This window comes from Scyliorhinus canicula, chromosome 3, assembly GCF_902713615.1.
Source record: "Scyliorhinus canicula chromosome 3, sScyCan1.1, whole genome shotgun sequence".
NCBI lineage: Eukaryota > Metazoa > Chordata > Chondrichthyes > Carcharhiniformes > Scyliorhinidae > Scyliorhinus > Scyliorhinus canicula.
In genome coordinates, this window is record NC_052148.1 from 22,539,421 (window position 1) to 22,557,446 (window position 18,026).

The 18,026-nt window shown below is 47.6% G+C and overlaps 1 protein-coding gene across 2 annotated transcripts in view; it reads right to left on the reverse strand.

The window, feature by feature from the left end:
* The window catches only part of slc4a11 (solute carrier family 4 member 11), a 237,110-nt gene extending 224,811 nt beyond the window's left edge, over positions 1-12,299 (reverse strand). For both annotated transcript variants that reach the window (XM_038793208.1, XM_038793207.1), the window contains exon 1: positions 11,867-12,299. In XM_038793208.1, the coding sequence (XP_038649136.1) occupies positions 11,867-11,948 (82 nt within the window). In that variant the 5' untranslated portion in view covers positions 11,949-12,299. The remainder of the gene's footprint in view (positions 1-11,866) is intronic.
* Positions 12,300-18,026: the final 5,727 nt, after the last annotated feature.

Sequence of the window (18,026 nt, forward strand, 5' to 3'; positions counted from 1 at the left end):
AGAAGATTTTTATTGTGAATTAGTTCTCTCTTCAGAGCGTTACCTACGGCTACCTCAAGTGCTACTAGCTGGTGTGTCTGTCCTGCTACCAGTTCTGCCTTCTGTGAAGTGTGTCCTCACTTCCTGTCCTGGTCTATTTATATGGCTCTCCCGTGCTCCCTCTAGTGTTTGCTCAGTTGTATTGCATCTAGTTAACTTGTGATCACCACACACCCAGTGCCATACTCCCTCACGTGTCTCACACCAGCGCCGCACTCCCTCACGTGTCCCACACCAGTGCCTCACGTGTCCCACACTAGTGCCGCACTCCCTCAGGTGTCCCACACCAGTGCCGCACTCCCTCAGGTGTCCCACACCAGCACCGCACTCCCTCAGGTGTCCCACACCAGTGCCGCACTCCCTCAGGTGTCCCACACCAGTGCCGCACTCCCTCAGTGTTACACACCAGTGCCGCACTCCCTCAGTGTTACACACCAGTGCCGCACTCCCTCAGTGTCCCACACCAGCACCGCACTCCCTCAGTGTTACACACCAGTGCCGCACTCCCTCAGTGTCAGCCCAGATTACATGCTCAAGTTTCTGAAATACATCTTGGTGCCTTCTGACCCAGAGGAAAAAGTGCTACCAAGTTGTCCAAACTCTTCAACTTTGTTATTAAAAAAGAAAGTGGTACTGTACACGAATGCAAGGAGCAGTTTTTTTACTGAAGCTGAACATAGTAGATGTGATACTGGCTCTCTGACACTGAGGCAAACCGTCACAAGGCTAAGTTTGACACAATAGTGGCAGAATTACCCAGCAGTCAGGATACATTCACCAGCTTGAGAAAAGGACAAATAACCATTCAGCCCATCATGGGCTCCACACCCTGGACCCCAGAAGACATCAAGAGGGAGCTTATTAAGGTAATCGAGATTGTTTTACCACGGTCTCAAGAATGTTGATAATTATGAATAGTCCAAGACAGAAGGAGCCCATTCGCCACATCATGTCCAAGCTAGCTCTTTAGTATAGCAATCCAAAGAGCCCTACTCCCCTGACTCCCCCTCCACCCCCCCCAATTTAAAATGGACATTCACACATGGATCAGCCAGGCCCACTGATCATTTTAATTATTCACTCAATGGAATAAGGGCATTGTTGGCTCGACCAGCAATTATTGCCCATCCCCGATTGCCCTTGAGAAGCTGTGGCGAGTTGCCTTCTTGAACCGCGGCAATCCCCAGATAGGAACACCTACAATGCTGATAGGAAGACGGTTCCAGGATTTTGACCCAGTGACAGTGAAGGAACATATTTCCAAGTCGGGATGGTTGAGTGACTTGGAGGGAACTGGCAGGTGGTCGTGTTCCATCGCAACTGCTGCCCTTGTCCTTCTAGATTGTAGAGGTCACGGGATTGGAAGGTGCTGTCGAAGAGATTTTGGTAAGTTGCTGCAGTGCATCTTGCAGATGGTGCACATGTCCGCCACTGTGCATCGGTGGTGGAGGGAATGCATGTTTGTGTGTGGGGTGCCAATCAAGCGGGCTGCTTTGTTTTGGATGGCATCGAGCTTCTCAAGTGTTGTCGGAACTCCATCAAACTCTGACTTCTGCATTGTAGATGGTAGACAGGCTTTGGGGAGTCAAGAGGGGGTGGTACAGTGGCACAGTGGTTAGCACTACTGCTTCACAGCACCAGGGACCCGGGTTCAATTCTGGTCTTGGGTGACAGTGTGGAGTATGCACATTCTCTGTGTCTGTGTGGGTTTCCTCCGGGTGCTCCGGTTTCCTCCCTCAGTCCAAAGATATGCAGGTTAGGTGGATTGGCCATGCACTGTAGCACAGTGGTTAGCACTGTTGCTTCAGAGCTCCAGGGTCCCAGGTTTGATTCCCGGCTTGGGTCACTGTCTGTGCGGAGTCTGCACGTGCTCCCTGTGTCTGCGGGGGTTTCCTCTGGGTGCTCTAGTTTCCTCCCACAAGTCCTGAAAGACGTGCTGTTATGGGGGAATTCGACATTCTGAATTCTCCCTCTGTGTACCCGAACAGGCACCGGAGTGTGGCGACTAGGGGCTTTTCACAGTAACTTCATTGCAGTGTTAATATAAGCCTACTTGTGACACTAATAAAGATTATTGTTAAAGATTGTATTATTAAACTGCCCCTTAGTGTCCAAGGATGTGCAAGTGAGGTGGGGTTACAGTGATGTGGAGTGAGCATAGATCGGGTGTTTTTTCAGAGGGTCAGTGCAGGCTAGATAGGCCGAATGGCCTCCTTCTGCACTGTAGCGATTCTATGGATCTAAGACAAGTTACTCTGTGCCTAAATCTCAGAATTCCACCCTCTGAGTGGTTCCTCTAACCACACAGTGTTTCTATAGTTAGTCCAGTTCAGCTTCTGATGAATGATAAAATCCAGGATGTCGATCATGCGGGATTCAGCAACGGCAATGCCATTGGATGCGGAATGCAGCAAGAGCTCCACAGAACTTATATTCATTCTACGAGACAAAGGCAGCAAGGAATTATTTTTACCCAGTCGAAGTATGCAAAATGATGAGAGGTTCGGATAGAGTAAATAAAAAAAATGTTGGCACGAGGGGTCGGTTTACAGAGGATTTAACCATTGCGACAAAGAGAAGAGGGATTAAGAAAAATGTGATAAATTGTTACGACCTGGAATTCATTGCTGAAAATGTGGTGAAAGCGGAATCAAATCAAACAGGAGTTGGATAAATACTTGAAAAGGAGATATATGTTGAGCAAGTGGAATGAATAGGTAGCGATTTTAAAAGAGCAGACACAGGTCCAATAGATCGAATGGCCTCCTGGATTGTGGGATCCGACCAAACCTTCCACCGATCACGATCTCTTCCCCTTTTTGATGGCACACCGTTTCTTTTGATCACACTTGGCATAACTCAATGTACTGTAGTTTCTTTTCTTTAGTATTGTTACATAGATGCAAGAAGGGCAGCAGTCAGCCAGAACAAGACAAATATGTTTTGTTTTCCGTTTAACTCACTACGGATGCACCAGGGAGTGAAGTTTATGTTTTGCAAGTGAGCAAGCCACATGAGACAAGCCATTCTGAAAATTCTCGGTTGCTGGTTAATCAATACTGGACAGGTAGACACAACAGCCAACATGGAATCTCCTTGATATTCTCTTCCTCCGCTCAAATCTGTCCCGACTACCACGGGAACAAAGGCAAGGCTGACACTCGCCCTAGTGCAGTGAGCACTAATGCAGCCCAATACAGTAAGGGTTCCGTCTTTATAAAAGATTCTGTCCGTCAGGCTGGATATTAAACCAAGGTCTCAGATGGAGGGAGTTCTCCTCGATAGCTCAGTATTTATTCCTCCGCATACTTCAGCATACCCGGGGCTGGTTTAGCTCACAGGCTAATCGCTGGCTTTTAAAGCAGACCAAGGCAGGCCAGCAGCACGGTTCAATTCCCATACCAGCCTCCCCGGACAGGCGCCGGAATGTGGCGACTAGGGGCTTTTCACAGTAACTTCATTGAAGCCTGCTCGTGACAATAAGCGATTTTCATTTCATTTCACTCAAATGATCAAATCGTTGTCTCGTTGCCACCTGCTTGTGGAGCATTTATTGAGTGCAGGTTGGTCACAGCGCTTCCAATATTGCAACAGAGGCATGGCTTCAAAAAGCACGTCATTGGCTGTAAAGCACTTTGGGACATCCCAAGGTTGTGAAAGGTGCTGTGGGGATGCAAGTGTTGCTTCTGAAGGCACTGACTCATGCCAGGGAGCAAATCCACATCTTGCGTCGGCTTCCTTTGGGTTAACCAAATAAAATCAACAAATGTGGGATCAATTAAAAAGGCAGTTCCTTCAGAGAGTGATGCCGCATCAAAGTAAACAGAATCTCAAAAGGAAACTTAAAATGACAAAAGGAAAAATGTGATGAAGGGGGCGATAACGCACCACAGTCCCCGCGGTGCCCACCAGGCATGAAAGGCCTCAACGGAAGGCAGATGTCGTGTGCTCCCTTTCCAGGGACACCCGACAGGAGAAATAGCCACGGAAGAGGGGCAGACAGTCGGGACGGAGGACCTCCTCACTCCCCCTGCCGTCTGGACCTATTAATGACCAGCTTGGCTGGGCCCAGGAGCAGGCCCACAAGGAGGTCCTCCTCCCTCCCCCACCAGGTGCTTATTGAGGGTGAAGCAGTAATAGGATAACAATCCTTGTGGGGAGGCAGGAGGCGGTGGCATAGTGGTATTGTCGCTGGACTAGTAATCCAAAAACCCAGAATAATGATCTGGGGACCCGGGTTCAAATCCCACAACGGCAGGTGATGGACTCAATAAAATATCTGGAATTAAAAGTCTAATGATGACCATGAAACCATTGTTGATTGTCATAAAAACCCAAGTGGTTTACTAATGAACTTTAGGAAGGAAATCTGCCATCCTTACCTGGTCTGGCCTACATGTGACTCCAGGCCCATGGCAATGTGGTTGATTCTTAACTGTCCCCTTAAGGGCAATTAGGGGTGGGCAATAAATGTTGTCACAGCCAGCAACCCCCACGTCCCATGAACAAATCCATGGCTGATTTTTCTCTCACTTTCAGAAAGTGCGTGACTGCTGCTTGCAGACAGTAGAACAGCAATGGCAGGAGTTTCTGGGAGTAATTGAGGACACAGTGCAGAGGTTCATCCCAAAGAAAAGAAAGGTTATCAGAGGGAGGATTAGGCAGCCATGGCTGACAAAGGAAGTCAGGGAATGCATCAAGGCAAAAGAGAGAGCCTATAATGTGGCAAAGAGTAGTGGGAAGTCAGAAGATTGGGAAGGCTACAAAAACAAACAGAGGATAACAAAGAGAGAAATAAGGAAGGAGAGGATCAAATATGAAGGTAGGCTAGCCAGTAACATTAGGAATGATAGTAAAAGTTTCTTTAAATACATTAAAAACAAACGGGAGGCAAAAGTAGACATTGGGCCGCTCCAAAATGACGCTGGTAATCTAGTGATGGGAGACAAGGAAATAGCTGAGGAACTTAATAAGTACTTTGCGTCAGTCTTCACAGTAGAAGACATGAGTAATATCCCAACAATTCAGGAAAGTCAGGGGGCAGAGTTGAATATGGTTGCCATCACAAAGGAGAAGGTGCTAGAGAAACTAAAAGGTCTGAAAATTGATAAATCTCCGGGCCCAGATGGGCTACATCCTAGAGTTCTAAAGGAGATAGCTGAAGAAATAGTGGAGGCGTTAGTTATGATCTTTCAAAAGTCACTGGAATCAGGGAAAGTCCCAGAGGATTGGAAAATCGCTGTTGTAACCCCCCTGTTCAAGAAGGGAACAAGAAAAAAGATGGAAAATTATAGGCCAATTAGCCTAACCTCGGTTGTTGGCAAAATTCTAGAATCCATCGTTAAGGATGAGATTTCTAAATTCTTGGAAGTGCAGGGTCGGATTAGGACAAGTCAGCATGGATTTAGTAAGGGGAGGTCGTGCCTGACAAACCTGTTAGAGTTCTTTGAAGAGATAACAAATAGGTTAGACCAAGGAGAGCCAATGGATGTTATCTATCTTGACTTCCAAAAGGCCTTTGACAAGGTGCCTCACGGGAGACTGCTGAGTAAAATAAGGGCCCATGGTATTCGAGGCAAGGTACTAACATGGATTGACGATTGGCTGTCAGACAGAAGGCAGAGAGTTGGGATAAAAGGTTCTTTTTCGGAATGGCAACCGGTGACAAGCGGTGTCCCGCAGGGTTCAGTGTTGGGGCCACAGCTGTTCTCTTTATATATTAACGATCTAGATGACGGGACTGGGGGCATTCTGGCCAAGTTTGCCGATGATACAAAGATAGGTGGAGGGGCAGGTAGTATTGAGGAGGTGGGGAGGCTGCAGAAAGATTTAGACAGTTTAGGAGAATGGTCCAAGAAGTGGCTGATGAAATTCAACGTGGGCAAGTGCGAGGTCTTGCACTTTGGAAAAAAGAATAGAGGCATGGACTATTTTCTAAACGGTGACAAAATTCATAATGCTAAAGTGCAAAGGGACTTGGGAGTCCTAGTCCAGGATTCTCTAAAGGTAAACTTGCAGGTTGAGTCCGTAATTAAAAAAGCAAATGTAATGTTGTCATTTATCTCAAGAGGCTTGGAATATAAAAGCAGGGATGTACTTCTGAGGCTTTATAAAGCACTAGTTAGGCCCCATTTAGAATACTGTGAGCAATTTTGGGCCCCATACCTCAGGAAGGACATACTGGCACTGGAGCGGGTCCAGCGAAGATTCACACGGATGATCCCAGGAATGGTAGGCCTAACATACGATGAACGTCTGAGGATCGTGGGATTATATTCGTTGGAGTTTAGGAGGTTGAGGGGAGATCTAATAGAAACGTACAAGATAATGAATGGCTTGGATAGGATGGACGTAGGGAAGTTGTTTCCATTAGCAGGGGAGACTAGGACGCGGGGGCACAGCCTTAGAATAAAAGGGAGTCACTTTAGAACAGAGATGAGGAGAAATTTCTTCAGCCAGAGAGTGGTAGGTCTGTGGAATTCATTGCCACAGAGGGCGGTGGAGGCCGGGACATTGAGTGTCTTTAAGACAGAAATTGATAAATTCTTGATTTCTCGAGGAATTAAGGGCTATGGGGAGAGAGCGGGTAAATGGAGTTGAAATCAACCATGATTGAATGGTGGAGTGGACTCGATGGGCCGAATGGCCTTACTTCCACTCCTATGTCTTATGGTCTTATGGTCTTATGCTCCACAGACTGGGGAGCAAACCCTTCAACAACACGTTGCAAACTGAACTATCAAGAGAACTTGCAGAGCAAACTTCGACTACATTCACATTTCTAAAAGCTTTTGCAATCAGTTGTTACCAAAATTACAGTGATATTCATTCTCCATAACACACCCATTCACTTTGCTGTCAGCTTACACCCTCATGCCCCAAAAACGGACTTCAAAACCCACTGATATATTCTACACCCCTCCATGGACTCACCCTATCCGTCTGAACCATCTTCTTCAGGATAGCCCCTTACCCGCACCCCTCTATTCTAGAACACTGCAAGAGGTACACAGGGTTCATTCACTACACTCGGTACCCTTTGTACTTCTCTTCCCAACCCAAACTGCCTCGTCTCCAGACCAACCTTTGGTATTTTCGATTTCCACTCCATCCAACCCTCTTTCTTCTCAGTGTGCACACTGTTCAACACTTCCTTTAAAGTGAAACGTGCAGAACAAAATGCAAGTTCCTGCTGCCAACATATTACTGGTACATTTCATTGAGCACACAAGCAGTGCCAATTCAAGAGCAGTTTTATGTTTCGATCAGCTCTGGGGTATCAGAGCACAAGGGGTCACAATTGTATTGTGAGAGCACGGTAGCATTGTAGATAACACAATCGCTTCACAGCTCCAGGGTCCCAGGTTCGATTCCGGCTTGGGTCACTGTCTGTGCGGGGTCTACACATCCTCCCCGTGTGTGCGTGGGTTTCCTCCGGGTGCTCCGGTTTCCTCCCACAGTCCAAAGATGTGCAGGTTAGGTGGATTGGCCATAATAAATTGCCCTTAGTGTCCAAAATTGCCCTTAGTGTTGGGTGGGGTAACTGGGTTATGGGGATAGGGTGGAGGTGTTAACCTTGGGTAGGGTGCTCTTTCCAAGAGCCGGTGCAGACTCGATGGGCCGAATGGCCTCCTTCTGCACTGTAAATTCTATATCTATGTATTGAAGCTCCTCAGAGGGCAATATCATCCATGTAGAAGGAGTTGAATATCATTGGGGCTCGAAACTGTTTGAAACCCTTTGGACTGTATGCTGAGCATTGAATGTACGTAGTAAATATTATATGCATCAGAATTGCATTGATGCACTTCAGATTGCAACATAATAGGACCATAAGATATAGGAGCGGAATTAGGCCATTTGACCCATTGAGTCTGCTCCACCATTCAATCATGACTGTTCCTCATCCCCATTCTCTTGCACCAGAGCACCCCAAAGTCTCTCCCCATTTAGATATAAGTTGCGTTCCCATTTTCCCGACCAAAATGGATGACCTCACACTTATCCACGTTAAACTCCATCTGCCACATTTTGGCCCACCCTCCTAACATATCTATATCCATTTGTAAGGTTCTTATTTCCTCATTTGTAACTAACTGACCCATCTATTTTTGCATTGTCTGCAAATTTGGCTGTGGAACCTTCCATCCATGTATCCAAGTTGTTAATATAGGTTGTAAATAGTTGGGGCCCCAAGGACCAAACCCGGTGACACCCCATGAGTTACATCTAGCCATCCAATTATCCCGACTCTCTGTCTTCCATCAGCCAGTCACGGTAGCACAGTGGTTAACACTGTTGCTTCACAGCGCCAGGGTCCCAGGTTCGATTCTCAGCATGGGTCACTGCCTGTGTGGAGTATGCACGTTCTCCCGGTGTCTACATAGATTTCCTCCGATTTCCTCCCACAAGTCCCGAAAGACATGCGGTTAGGTGAATTGGACATTCTGAATTCCCCCTCAGTGTACCCGAACAGGTGCTGGAATGTGGCGACTAGGGTATTTTCGCAGTAACTTGATTGCAGTGTTAATGTAAGCCTACTTGTGACAATAATAAAGATTATTATTATTCTATCCAAGCTAATAAATTACCCCTAACCCCATGTAATGCATTAACCTTCTGCGTGGCACCTTATCAAATATTCCGGAAATCCAGATATACTAGAGCTACAGGATCCCCATTATCCACTCTAACAAATTAGTCAAGCAGGATTTACGCTCATGCACCATGATGCCTCTGATGGATTGGGTTTTGACTTTACAAATGTCCTGATATTACTTCCTTAATAATGGATTTTAATAGCTTCCATTTTTCCAATCCACTGGAACCTTTCCCGTTCCCAGGGAATTTTGGAATATTATAACCAATGGATCCACTATCTCCACTGCCACTTCCTTTAGCATGCGAGGATGCAAGCCATCAGGCCCGGGGAACTTGTCTGCCTTCAATCCCAAGAGTTTGTTGAGTATCGTTTCCCTATTGACGCTGATTGTTCCAAGTTGCAACCTTTCTATTACCTCTGAATTGCCCATTCCCATAGGGATGGCACCGATGTCCTCCACCGTGAAAACTGAGGCAAAATATTGATTTAGCATCTCCGCCATTTCTGTGTTCCCCACTATTAACTCTCCGGTTTCATCTTCCAAGGGACCAACATTCACCTTAGCAACTCCCTTTCCTTTTATGTACGAATTGAAGTTTTGGCTATCCTTTTTGATATTTTTTCCTAGCTTTCTTTCGTAATTTACCTGATCTCTTTTTATTACTTTTTTATTATCCATTTGTTTATGGTTGAAAGTTTCCCAATCTTCCAGCCTGTCACTGGCCTTTGCAATACGACATAAACTTATGTTTTTGTCTTTATAATGCCCTTGACCTCCTTATTTAGCCATGGATGTTTTTTACCCCTCTTACCATCTTTCTTCCTCTCTGGAATATATTTTGTAAGGAATTGAGTATCCCTTAAACAATTGCCACTGCTCATCAGCTGCCCCACCTTCCTGCCCACTCTACTCCAGCCAAGTCTGCCCTCATGCCTATGTAATTACCTCTGTTGAATTCCAGAACGCTAGTGTGGGACTCCACTTTCTCCCCCCCCCCCCCCCCCCCCCCCCCCCCCCCCCCCCCCCACCCCCCCAAAACTGATTTTTGAATTCTATCGTACTATGTTCACTATTCCCTAAGGGATCCTTAACTATGAGGTCATTAATTAATCCCTCCTCGTTACACAATACCAAATCCAGAGTAGCGTGCTCCCTGGTTGGTTCCGCAACATATTGTTCCAAGAAACAATCTCTAATACATTCAATGAACTCTCCCTCGAGATTACCCTTGCCAATTTGATTCATCCAGTCTATGAGCATATTAAAATCATCCATAATTATAATCAATGTAGAAAATCTGAATTTTGTTGCACTTTCTGTAATGACCATGTTGAAATGTTCTTTTGGATATTTTATGAATAAAGTATATCTTTGCAACAAAAAAAAGTAAATGGGCACAAGGCAATATAAACACAATTCCACCCCCCATTTTTACTCCCACAGTATCATTAATGGTTGAGGGGGGCTTGAAGCCCAGGGTCTACAGACTCAGTTGACAATTGATGGGTCCAGTATAGTTTCTCTTTTTTATTTATGAATTACATTTGGGGAGGGGGAGAAAATCAGTCAGATAAGAAAAAAAAAGCCAAAACCCACCCCCAAAGTATGCCATACATTTCCCTCCCCGCAGAAAAAGCCTATTTTAAAATTCATCTTCACAAAAACAGTCAAATTATTTACTTTTTACACAATGTACAGCACAGAACCAGACCCATTCAAAACCCAACAGGTTTACACCAGTGCCCTTCAGTTTCACTGGTACTGTCAGCCACAGATCTTTGCATATCTCGCCTCTCCTTCAGTGTCGCTGGGTCATAATCCTGAATCGCCCTTCCTAACAGCACGGTGGGTGTCCCCACACCACATGGAGTGCAGTGACTCAAGGGCAATTAATAATAATAATTATTATTATTGTCACAAGTAGGCTTACATTAACACTGGAATGAAGTTACTGTGAAAATCCCCGAGTCGCCACATTCCGGCGCCTATTCGGGTACACAGAGGGAGAATTCAGAATGTCCAATTACCTAACAAGCACATCTTTCGGGACTCGTGGGAGGAAACCGGAGCACCCGGAGGAAACCCATGCAGACAGAGGGAGAACGTGCAGACACAGCACAGTGACCCAAGCGGGAATCGAACGTGGGACCCTGCAGCTGTGAAGAAACAGTGCTAGCCACTGTGCTACCGTGCCACCCATAGAGGATGGTCAATAATTAGGGATGGGCAATAAATACTGGCCTTGCCAGCAATGCCCGATAACCCATGAACGAATAAGAACACAATTCCTCTTCGCCCTCGGGGCTTTGAAGGAGAGTCCCCTGAAGATACATCCACTCTCTGTCACAACTTGAGTGTGGGAGCAAGTTTGACATCCCACCACTATCCGGAAAAAGGAAATTCTCCTGAATTCCCTACCATCTCAGCATTCCAGCACCCTCAGTATTGTGCTCCTGATTTCCCTATTGGGTTTATTGGAAACTACCTCCCTATTTACAACCTCTGGGCTTTGGACGAGTGGAAACACCTACATCCCAAATGATCAATGTTAAAAAAAAGACTGAGCAGGTCATCCCCTTTCAGAGAAAGGGAATTAAGTGCCACCACTCAGGAAAAAGACCCCATCCCTCTCCATGCCATAAAAACAAAATGAGACAAGTTTGCCCGGGCAGGAAGTAACGGGTGAGGAAACCGGTGCTCTCCTTGTGAACAAGAGGAGCCCTTAACGCGCGTCAAAAAAAAAATAGGTCTCAAGACGTTCAGAATCAAAACACACACCTTAAAATCAGACAACTGCCTCGCCTCATAGTCTACCGGGCAAGAACATAGATTTTATATAGAAAGAGTTCCCATTGCCCAGCCGGATTGCCAAGCGGAATTTCGCTCTCAAAATAGCTGAGCTGCGCCTCCAGTCTGCAGAAGAGACACGTTTGAAAATGCCACAAACCGCATCGTTACTCATTGTCTTCAAACCCGCATTAAGAGCAAGTTGCATCTTAAAGGCTATCGGGGATCAGCGCTGAGACTGTAAAGTCAGCTGCCTCCTGGAGTATTTATTGTTCCCCCTTTTAAGTGATCTTGAAACTGACCCAATCGTATTTCCTCCCCCCGAAATTAACTTGGCTGCCACCACGTGCATTAATCTGCCTCCCCCCATTGTTATAATAAAGAATGATTTTTTAAAAATAATACATATATATATATATATATATGATGCTGCTTACCACAAGGTTGCAGATGAAAGACCCGCGTGGAGTCCATGCCGCCTGGCTGTGTGTGTGTGTTTGAGGAACTGTCCACCACCATCACATTCTCATCCTCTGCCCCGGCACCGCTTTCTTTTTAAGACGAGCCCTAAAGAAGTGAAACTGATCCAAGGGCTGGAGAAACGCCCAAAGGGGGTCCTCACCTCCGCCTATTACACTGTGTTTCCCCCACCCCTTTCAAAAAAAATCAAGATCCAGCGAAAGGACACACACACACAGACTAAGTGCAAAATTGGGGAAAGGGAGGGGAAGAGTGTAGCAGAAAAGCACTTCTGGCAAAATAGGTGAACCACGTGTCTTCATTGCTGTTTTGGCAAAGAAATAACCGGCTGGAAGGCAGGATATCGCAATTTTTCTTTCAACGCAGGGGGTTGAACACTTGGGATCACCTCAGTTAATATTAGTTGTAAAATTCATATTTTAAACTTAAACCAGGTTTAAGAAATGTAACCTGCAATTGTCGGTCGTTTTATTACCCATTGGTTGTCAAGTTTTTTTCTTTCTGTAAATAATCTCGATTCCGACAACACTAACACCAGACCCATTCCAGTGTTGCCCTCTAATTGTCTCTCCGGCACCCAAATGTATATCTACCCGCCCCACACACACAGTCTCCTCCACCCCACACACACACAGTCTCCTCCACACCCCCACACCACCCCCCCCCCCCCCGCACACACACACACAGTCTCCTACCCTACCCCCCCCCCCCCCCCCCCCCCACACACACACACACACACAAACAGATGTCTACTTATGCGTGTACATAATTTTGCCAAGTGTACAGAGTTGCTGCTGTTGAGCGGGTGCATAATACCTTACCAGTTACTTTATTTGATTTTGTATTTCTCCTGTTGTAACTTTTTTTTCCCCTTTGTGATTTGTGTGTGTGCGCCCATCTCTTCTATATAGATATATCATGGGCGCAATTCTCCCAAAGTGAGACAAACAGCCGACGCCGGAGTGAAACCGCTGGTGTTTTACTCCAGCGTTGGAGGCCGCTCCTCGCCCCTTATTCTCCCCCCCAGGGGGCTAGGAGCGGCGGCGCGTGAATTCCGAGCGCCTGGCCTTGACGCTTGCGTCAAAGCGGCCGCCGGGAATGACGCGGCCGGTGGCACCGAAATGACGTCAGCCACGCATGCGCAGGTTGGCCGGCGCCAACCCGCACATGCGCGGTTGCCGTCTTCCCCTCCGCTGCCCCGCAAGACATGGCGGCTTGATCTTGAAATGAAATGAAAATGAAAATCGCTTATTGTCACGAGTAGTCTTCAATGAAGTTACTGTGAAAAGCCCCTAGTCGCCACATTCCGGAGCCTGTCCGGGGAGGCTGGTTGCGGGGCAGCAGAGGGAAAAGAGTGCGTCTTTTAGAGACACCGGCCCGCCGATCGGTGGGCATCGATCACGGGCCAGACATCTGCTGAGCACGCCCGTGGTGCTCGATCCCCCACAGGCCCCACACTCACCGGTCGCGCGCTGTTCACGCCGGCAGCGACCAGGTGTGGTTGGCGCCGGAGTGAACCGGTCGGGTTTGGCAGGCCATCTGGGCCAGAGAATCGCCGGTCGCCGTGGGAAACGGCGAGCAGCAATTCTCCGAGCGGCCTGTCGCAAAACGCGGCACGCCATTTTGGGGGGGTGGGAGAATCGCAGCGGGTGCCAGGGCAGCATGGCGTGATTCACCCGACCTTCCTGCGATTCTCCCACCCGGTGTGGGGTGCGGAGAATCGCGCCCCATATCCTGTGTACATAACGGCAAATATACTTTATTCAAAAACCCAATAAAAAACATTTATTTTTTTTAAATAATCTCAATTCCTAGGGTTATGTTTTGTTTTAAAGTTGTTGGGGAAGGGGGGGGGGGCGGTGTTGGAGGGTGGGGAATTCTATGGGACATTGTTTGGATTTTACTGTCTGCTCTCTCCCCGTTGCTGGGGTTGATCACTATCCCCAACTTCCTGCACACTTTCAACCGCACAGCCAAGTCTCTCTCTCTCTGTCCCATTTGTCGGAGCAGAAATGTTGTATACAGACCGGTACACACTTTTGGAAACCTCTTAACGGGGACTCCAACCAAAAACAACAACCAAAAAAATGACGCTGGTTATTTGGGGCACTGGTTAATGGGGAAGCACTTAGGTTTCAGATGAGAGTGGTTAATAGGAGCGAACATCAAAAGGCAGATGGTGACATCTCTGTACAGATGAATCTAGTTCACGAGGACATTCCTTTTATTAGAACATAGAACATACAGTGCAAAAGGAGGGCATTCAGCCCATCGAGTCAGCACCGACCCACTTACGCCCCCACTTCCACCCTATCCCTCTAACCTAATAACCCCACCTCACCTTTTTGGTCACTCAGGGCAATTTATCATGGCCAATCCACCTAACCTGCACATCTTTGGACTGCAGGGGGAAACCAGAGCACCCGGAGGAAACCCACACAGACATGGGGAGAACGTGCAGACTCCGCACAGACAGTGACCCAAGCCGGGAATCGAACCTGGGACCCTGGCGCTGTGAAGCCACAGTGCTAGCCACTTTGAAGGGAGGTGGGCTTGGCTGGCAGGGCCTGTATTCAGCCCATCCCTAATTGTCCTCAAGGAGATGGTGGAGAGGTGCCGCTTGAGCTGCACTCCATTCGTGTAGGTACACCCACAGTCAGTGCTGAGACTAGTTAATGGGAATCGAGGGGCACAGATAGACAGTTAATGGGGACAGAGGGACACAGATAGAGACAGTCAATGGGGACAGAGGTGCACAGATAAAGACAGTTAATGGGGACAGAGGGACACAGATAGAGATAGTTAATGGGGACAGAGGGACACAGATAGAGACAGTTAATGGGGACAGAGGGACACAGATAGAGACAGTTTATGGGGACAGAGGGGCACAGATAGAGACAGTTAATGGGGACAGAGGGGCACAGATAAAGACAGTTTTTTTTAATAAATTTAGAATACCCAATTCATTTTCTCCAATTAAGGGGCAATTTAATGTGGCCAATTGACCTACCCTGCACATCTTTGGGTTGTGGGGGCGAAACCCACGCAGTCACGGGGAGAATGTGCAAACTCCACACGGACAGTGAACCAGAGCCGGGATCGAACCTGGGACCTCGGCGCCGTGAGGCAGCAGGGCTAACCCACAGATAAAGACAGTTAATAGGGACAGAGGGGCACAAATAAAGTTAGTTAATGAGGACAGAGGGGCACAGATAGAGACAGTTAATGGGGACAGAGGGGCACAGATAGAGACAGTTAATGGGGACAGAGGGGTACAGATAGAGACAGTTAATGGGGACAGAGGGGCACAGATAAAGACAGTTAATGGGGACAGAGGGACACAGATAGAGACAGTTAATGGGGACAGAGGGGCACAGGTAGAGACAGTTAATGGGGACAGAGAGACACAGAGAGAGACAGTTAATGGGGACAGAGAGAAACAGATAGAGACAGTTAATGGGGACAGAGGGACACAGATAGAGACAGTTAATGGGGACAGAGAGACACAGATAGAGACAGTTAATGGGGATAGAGAGACACAGAGAGAGACAGTTAATGGGGACAGTGGGACACAGATAGAGACAGTTAATGGGGACAGAGGGACACACAGAGAGACAGTTAATTGGGGACAGAGGGACACAGATAGAGACAGTTAATGGGGACAGAAGGTCACAGATAGAGGCAGTTAATGGGGACAGAAGGACACAGATAGAGACAGTTAATGGGGACAGAGGGGCACAGGTAGAGACAGTTAATGGGGACAGAGGGGCACAGATAGAGACAGTTAATGGGGACAGAGGGGCACAGATAGAGACAGTTAATGGGGACAGAGGAGCACAGATACAGACAGTTAATGGGGACAGAGGGACACAGATAGAGACAGTTAATGGGGACAGAGAGACACAGAGAGAGACAGTTAATGGGGACAGAGAGACACAGAGAGAGACAGTTAATGGGGACAGAGAGAAACAGATAGAGACAGTTAATGGGGACAGAGGGACACAGATAGAGACAGTTAATGGGGACAGAGAGACACAGATAGAGACAGTTAATGGGGATAGAGAGACACAGAGAGAGACAGTTCATGGGGACAGTGGGACACAGATAGAGACAGTTAATGGGGACAGAGGGACACAGAGAGAGACAGTTAATTGGGGACAGAGGTACACAGATAGAGACAGTTAATGGGGACAGAGGGACACAGATAGAGACAGTTAATGGGGACAGAAGGACACAGATAGAGACAGTTAATGGGGACAGATGGGCACAGGTAGAGACAGTTAATGGGGACAGAGAGACACAGAGAGAGACAGTTAATGGGGACAGAGAGACACAGATAGAGACAGTTAATGGGGACAGAGGGACACAGATAGAGACAGTTAATGGGGACAGAAGGACACAGATAGAGACAGTTAATGGGGACAGAGGGAGACAGATAGAGACAGTTAATGGGGACAGAGAGACACAGAGAGAGACAGTTAATGGGGACAGAGAGACACAGATAGAGACAGTTAATGGGGACAGAGGGACACAGATAGAGACAGTTAATGGGGACAGAAGGACACAGATAGAGACAGTTAATGGGGACAGATGGGCACAGGTAGAGACAGTTAATGGGGACAGAGAGACACAGAGAGAGACAGTTAATGGGGACAGAGAGACACAGATAGAGACAGTTAATGGGGACAGAGGGACACAGATAGAGACAGTTAATGGGGACAGAGAGACACAGATAGAGACAGTTAATGGGGACAGAGGGACACAGATTGAGACAGTTAATGGGGACAGAGGGACACAGATAGAGACAGTTAATGGGGACAGAGAGACACAGAGAGAGACAGTTAATGGGGACAGAGAGACACAGATAGAGACAGTTAATGGGGACAGAGGGACACAGATAGAGACAGTTAATGGGGACAGAGGGACACAGATAGAGACAGTTAATGGGGACAGTGGACAGATGGAGACAGCTAATGGGGACATAGGTGCACAGATAAAGACAGTTAATGGGGACAGAGGGACACAGATAGAGACAGTTAATGGGGACAGAGAGACACAGAGAGAGACAGTTAATGGGGACAGAGAGACACAGATAGAGACAGTTAATGGGGACAGAGGGACACAGATAGAGACAGTTAATGGGGACAGAAGGACACAGATAGAGACAGTTAATGGGGACAGAGGGAGACAGATAGAGACAGTTAATGGGGACAGAGAGACACAGAGAGAGACAGTTAATGGGGACAGAGAGACACAGATAGAGACAGTTAATGGGGACAGAGGGACACAGATAGAGACAGTTAATGGGGACAGAGGGACACAGATAGAGACAGTTAATGGGGACAGTGCACAGATGGAGACAGCTAATGGGGACATAGGTGCACAGATAGAGACAGTTAATGGGGACAGAGGGACACAGATAAAGACAGTTAATGGGGACAGAGGGGCACAGATAGAGACAGTTAATGGGGACAGAGGGGCACAGATAGAGACAGTTAATGGGGATAGAGGGACACAGAGAGAGACAGTTAATGGGGACAGAGGGACACAGATAGACAGTTAATGGGGATAGAGGGACACAGAGAGAGACAGTTAATGGGGACAGAGAGACACAGATAGAGACAGTTAATGGGGACAGAGGTGCACAGATAGAGACAGTTAATGGGGACAGAGGGACACAGATAGATTGTTAATGGGGACAGTGCACAGATAGAGAAGGTTAATGGGAACTGAAGTGGACAGATGCTGCCAATTAATGGAGCCAGAGGAATTCATTTTACTTGTAATCTGGGGCGAAATTCTCCGCGGACCGTGGTGACGCCGATTTCCGGCAAGCAAAAGCGGTGCAGATGACTCCGGCGTCGGGGCCTTCTTTTAGGCCGCTAATCTCCGTTCCCGGAGGGGCCAGCATCGGACCGACGCGATACGCGTCATTTTAACGCGCTACAGAAGTGGCGCGTTGAGAGAGAGAGGACGGGTACCGGCGTGTGGAGAGGAGGAGGAGGGAGGAGGACGGGGGGGGGGAGGAGGAAGGGAGGAGGAGAAGGGGGTGAGAGGATGAGAAGGGGAGAGAGAGAGGGGAAGGAGGATGGGGGGAGAGGAGGAGGGGGAGGAGGA